General features: G+C 39.2%; 2 protein-coding genes across 2 annotated transcripts; both read left to right on the top strand.

Moving 5' to 3' along the window:
• Positions 1-594: 594 nt before the first annotated feature.
• On the top strand, positions 595-2,696 carry LOC113228761 (23 kDa integral membrane protein-like). The gene has a single exon (XM_026462132.1). It carries the CDS (start codon positions 665-667, stop codon positions 1,448-1,450), a length of 786 nt encoding a protein of 261 aa, XP_026317917.1. The 5' UTR covers positions 595-664; the 3' UTR covers positions 1,451-2,696.
• A 606-nt stretch (positions 2,697-3,302) lies between these two features.
• On the top strand, positions 3,303-5,530 carry LOC113228779 (23 kDa integral membrane protein-like). The gene has a single exon (XM_026462157.1). It carries the CDS (start codon positions 3,347-3,349, stop codon positions 4,109-4,111), a length of 765 nt encoding a protein of 254 aa, XP_026317942.1. The 5' UTR covers positions 3,303-3,346; the 3' UTR covers positions 4,112-5,530.
• The last annotated feature ends 470 nt before the right edge of the window (positions 5,531-6,000 follow it).

Below are 6,000 nucleotides of genomic sequence, written 5' to 3' on the forward strand. Positions count from 1 at the left end.
CTCGCAGGTAATGTACCTAGTTGTGCATGAACGCGAATCTTCTCACGCAAGCGCATGCAAGTGTGTCAGGTATTCTCACATATGCATTGTGTTACGATGACAATGTTTTAACAAAATTAAAAAAAAGATAATGTGTACATCGTAATTGTTTTTTCCTTATAATCGATTGACTAATTTATTATTTGAGTAATTTGTTTACAAAAAATTGTTATTTATGAAAAATTGTTATTGTTGTTTATGATGAAAAATTGTTATTCGCTTATTTTTTTAAATTAGACAACACACAGACACTGACAGTATAAAACGAAAGTAAGCGGGGTAAACATAGAAATTTGTATATGCTGGTCTAAACGGATTTTGTGTAACTGTTGTTAGTTATGTGTACGCTAACATGCAAAATATTGTCCGTTAAGTTCAAGTTCAATCCATCGGCTTAGCACCAATGTAACACTTATCTAAGCGTTCTATTCTCGAGCAGGAGTCATCTCGTTAAGAGCTCTGATTCATCCCATTAGTAGGAAGTGATCAACATCCTTCCGACCTTGCGAAGACACTCGTTTATAAAACCTAGCCATCGCCCGGCGACGCCATTTAATCACAAGTCTGCGCTCTCGACGCACGTCCACAACCGTGTTAAATCGACCGAGTGTAAAAGTAGTCAACCATGGCCGGTCACCCTTCCAAGTGCTCGCTACACACTTTGAACGCGTTATACATGATATTCGCCCTCGCTCTAGTCGCCGGCGCAATTTGGTTCTTCGTCGAAGTTACCGAATTCACAAATTTAAGAAACAGCAATCATTATTTGTTGGACTATAATGTGTACTGGCCACAGGCGACGCCGTGGATATTTATAGTGGTCGGTGTAATGGCTGTTTGTGTATCATGCTGCGGATTCTCTGGTGTGAGGAAGGAGAAAAAGGGATTGCTCACAGTCTACAACGTATTCCAAGGTATCACGATTATTCTCCTAATCGCTGCGGCAATCATCGCCCTTGTGTTCGCTGACAGCAAAGCGACAGACGATTTCATCAACGACACCGTGTGGGATGCGTACTTCCAATCGAAATCCGAAAAAAACGTCGAAGCTGCCTTCTCCATCATCGAGCGACGCCTCCACTGCTGCGGGTCTGAAAGTCCCCGAGACTACAAGAACTGGAAAAATGAATTTCCACCTTCCTGCTGCGATACTTACTACCACGGATGGATCGGACAATACGTTCTGGATTGCGACTTCACAAACAAACTGGCCAACGAGAGACATGGATGTGTACAGGTGGCGACACAGTACTCGAGGATCTTCATCAAAGTTTTGTCTGCTGTGTCGATATTCACGGCTCTGCTAGGCTCCGTCGCCTTGGTGCTGTGCGCACTGTACACGAAGGCGTTGCGTCCGAAACCAAGGGTGATTAATCGAGTGGAAACCGAGAGCAACAAAGGCCTCTTGTAAATGAAACTGTAAAGTTCCTTAAGGCATAATTGTGTTTTCACGGGAGTCCATTTACACATGTAAGTAACGCTTATCTCGTGTTGTGAGACCGTACCGTCACCAGAACAAAAATTCAAGTTAGTTAAGTGTGTGATTATACAGAAATGTGATAATTTATTTTGTAATCTCAGTTTTGTATGTGTCACCAATTTTGTAACTGTTCTCTTTGATACTTTGCAGTAGAGGCAGTTTCAAAATACGCTGCACATTAAAAGCTACTAAAGTTCTTGTAAGGTGCGACTCTACCTCGGTGTAACTTTTCAAACATGTAAAACCTGTTTTTTAAGAAAAATACAACCAGTAGTATTTGTGTGCTTAAATTGACAATAATCATATAACACACGTATATGTGAGCGCACAGCAGCTTTCAACAATGTCGTTGTAAGTTTTTCCTTTCTCGTTTGTAGAGAGTGACTAACTAAACAACGCTTGCGTAACTATGGGTCCGAAACACGCGTAGAAAATGTGATAATTTGCAGAATATCACAAAACAAAATGTCACATGGTCTCATTGGGACGAGGGGAAGGAAAGCGGAGTGAAGGGTGTGTGGTATTGTATGGAGATTTTAGTTCCGCATTTTCGTAGCCTTGTGGATCTATGTACTATTGTCCTTGTCCCTTGTGTTTGTAACTACTGTATTTTTCAACGACTGTGCGCGTTTGATATACTGTACTGTGTTCCTTACAAAGTAAAACGTTGGTTTATGGTACAAATTAATGCATTTTAAATGTAAACGAGTCATGTGTACACTTTGTATGATTTTCGCAAAACCATTTAGCCTTTAGTTCCTTGTTTATATCAACAGTATTTAAATCTGCGCTAACGATGATGTAACTACCTAAAAAGTTTTGTGTGTCATAGACACCTAGATTGTAAAAAAGTCGTAACTTTATGAACTAGCGCCATCTAGTGTGTACGTTGTTGACAATGTTATCTTCAATCTATTTTGTATAGAGTTTTGGTGTTTGTCCAGAAGGACTTTTGTCCATCCGTATTGTAGCCTTGATTTGTATGTAATTGGGGTATCTTGATAATGTTTTATGGTGCGCATATGTGCGTCCAATATTATGAGCAAAGTCCTGAATCTGTAGTTAAGCTCTACGATATGGTGTCATTGTGTGAATTTTGTGTACCTGTTCTAATTTTAATTCTTATTATAAGTGACTGACTGAGTAAAATGTAATAATATATTAAAATCTGACAAAATAAAAACAACTAAGAATGTCATAATATTATTGTAATGTGAAATTTTCTCCCACCCAGTGTGATTGTAATATTTATTAATTCATTGTGTCATTAGCTTTGTATTAGAATCTCGAAAACCAGCACCCATTAAGTGATAATATGGAAAACGTTAATGAGTATGGTTTCTAGTTTATAAGAATGTAGATTTTAAGGGACTGAAGTCGTCTAAGCCAAATGTATAAGTTTGTAAATATAGGTAGTAATAAAAATGTTTTACATAAAAATTGTCATTTGTTTTTAAAACCCCTATAATTTGTTTATGAAAATCAACATTAATTCTTTCCATTCTATAACATTATAAATTTAAATTCCAAAACAATTACATTTTAAAATCTAGAATTTAAATTTTAAATGGATCAATGGCGAAGATATAGAAAATCTCTTGCGCAAATAAGCTATAACGTCATAGCAAAAGGTGTGTTGGCAAATGTGTGTCAGGCGATCTGATCGGCGCGAAGGCGAGAGGTGGAATGGCGACCAGCAGCGGCGAGCCTCGAGGCCCACGGCACGTCGTCACGTTTATAAAACTAGTTGCGTGATCGCGCCGCCTCTCATTCCGTTGACAACGATCTTGCCGTACGGTCGATTACGTGCCCCTCGAAAGCCTTGCTATGGCAAAGGAAGACATGTACAAAAACGTGCTTTATTTACTCAACATCATATACGCTGTGTTCGGTTTAGTGACAGCCGCGACTGGGATATGGTTCTTTGTGCAAGTGACCGAGTTCGTCAGTTTGAGGAACACCAACCATTATTTGTTGGACTATAGAGTGTACTGGCCTCAAGTGGCCCCGTGGCTCTTTATTATTTTGGGCATTTTCATTTTGTGTGTGGCTCTTTGCGGGTGGTGCGGAACACAGAGGGAGAGCCGTGGTCTCCTCGGGATATACGCTATCTTCCTTATTATCATCATCCTTGGACAAGCCGTCGCAGCTGTTCTCATCTTCGTGTTCGTCGACGGTGAATACACCGACACCTTCGTCAAAGACATTGTTTACGACGGATACTACAACTCGCAATCCAACCCTGATGTGTTCAAAGCCTTCGGAAGGATCGAACGGAAACTCAAGTGTTGCGGAGCTAATGACGCTAGAGATTACAGAAGCTGGAGAAACGACCTGCCTTTGACCTGCTGCTTGGACAGCTACTACAGAGCCACTTGCGAGTTCACGGATAAGGAAGCCAACGAGAGATTGGGATGTGCTAAGGTGGCCGCTGTTTACACTAAGATCATCAGTTCAGTAATCGCCGGAGTGACTCTTCTGATCGCGCTCTGCGAGATCGTGAGTCTGATCCTCGCGTGGAAACTGTTCAACGAGGTAGGGGAAATAGAACATTATATAACAGAACGAAAGGACGGAGAAACAGAATGTTAAGCACCAGTATTCCTACATCACAACACCGATTAGCGTCACAATCCTCCGATTTCTCGATTTATTTGCGCCATTTACGATACGAACGCGAACTTCGATTCGCCTTAGACTAACTTTTCTTTCGCCGCTAAAGTTTCACTGTAGATCTTCCAAGGCGTTTTATTGCATTTGCTTTACTAAATAAAGTTTCCATGTTTCCTTGTGCAAAGGAAAACCCCGAATCTTTATTTTGCGTCCAGACTCGCTGGAACTTGGAAATAAGTACGTAAGATACTTCTAGCTGTAGCTTTTAAGTTGTGCCTTACATTCCACTGGGTCGCTTCGTCGGGTTCAATTGGCGTTAATTTAATTCGGGAAGAGGATGAGCCACGCCTAAGGTCAGAGTTCATATAAAGACTGCCATATCTGGTGAGTGGGCTAATGTCCTTCTTAACTGAATGAATCACATACCTGCCTGACTCACATGCCACTCAACTGAAAAGACTTCATCTTGCTGGCCTCCCACCAAGTGTCGCGTGACGTCTGTAGTTTAAGATACATTGCGCGTTGACTTCGCGTCGTGCAAGCGAGTTTGAGCTTGAGCGTCGATGTAGTAGACCTTAAGATTTGTTCTCGTAGATATTAGAAGGTTGAGAATGAGAAAAGTGTGGCCTCGATACAAGTATGCAGTACCTGATGGTTTTGACATCGTGTTAGAGCCACGGTTCTAAGTACACGCAGTGCCCACTGTACAAGTAACAAAATGTTAAGTAATTGTGTATTTATGTCGTAATGTAATGCTTGTGTTCGATTTGTATACTCTTAAGTAGGGTCAGTTTAAACAGTTGGCGGCGAAAGTTTTTCATTTTCAATTTTGTATACACGTTTGTATGAGTACATAACATATATGGTATATTAACTCGTACATGCGTATGTGGTATACACAAAGTAATAAGTAGGGTTACATGTATGTATATTTTATTAAATGCCTCACTACATTGTACGTTTAATTTATATATGTATTCACTAATATATGTACATTTTTACATATATTTGCCCCACAATATAAAAACCACCGATTATAAACAATATTCATAATATATTTACATATTATTTTATTATTTTTGTATTTGTAAGTATTTTTGTGTGCCCATGTTAAGTAACACCTTTCTAATAAGAAAACGTTCATATATCTATACGTTTCTATAAAAATGTATATACGGTCATGACGGTTATATAAGTGACTTTCGCTGTCGACTGGTCTGAGCATGGTTCCCCTCGATTGGACCACCGAGGTATGTTAATTTTTACGCAACCGACCAGGTACAAGCCGAGATACGCTTAGCGAGACTTGAATGGCAAATGGCGCAATCGCCATGTACCAATTCCGCAACATGTCGTAAGCGTAAGCTGTATATATTTTTTGGAAATGTCAGAGTGCCACCACTGGTGCTATATTTCGTTTATTTAAATACAAATTTGTATACTTTTTTAATGATCTTGCAATGTTATTAATTAATTGTATTGTATTGTTTTGACTAAGTTTGTGGAACGAATTTCCGTCCTTTACAATTGTAAACGCCATATTTTAATAATAATAAATTAAGTTTTATCAATGTTACCGTTAGGGGAGATGTATGAATTACGTTAGTTTTTCAGGGTGGGGTCGGGGTCAGATACTGCGACTTCACAGTCGAGTTATTTTTTAAGAACAAGAGTAGCAAAAAATGTGCAACGTAATTCATTTTCATCCCCTTTTGTATGTATGGAACAGTGTGTCTTCACAAGCCAAAGAAAGAAGTGTAGGTACAAAAGATGAAAAAATACAAAAAAAAAAAGATATATATATTTTTTGCATGCAAAAATATTCTATATGTTAGTGTAAGGTTAAACGTGAGATCACGGGAAGAAAT

Source organism: Hyposmocoma kahamanoa, unplaced genomic scaffold (assembly GCF_003589595.1).
Source record: "Hyposmocoma kahamanoa isolate Upper Pololo Valley unplaced genomic scaffold, ASM358959v1 240, whole genome shotgun sequence".
NCBI lineage: Eukaryota > Metazoa > Arthropoda > Insecta > Lepidoptera > Cosmopterigidae > Hyposmocoma > Hyposmocoma kahamanoa.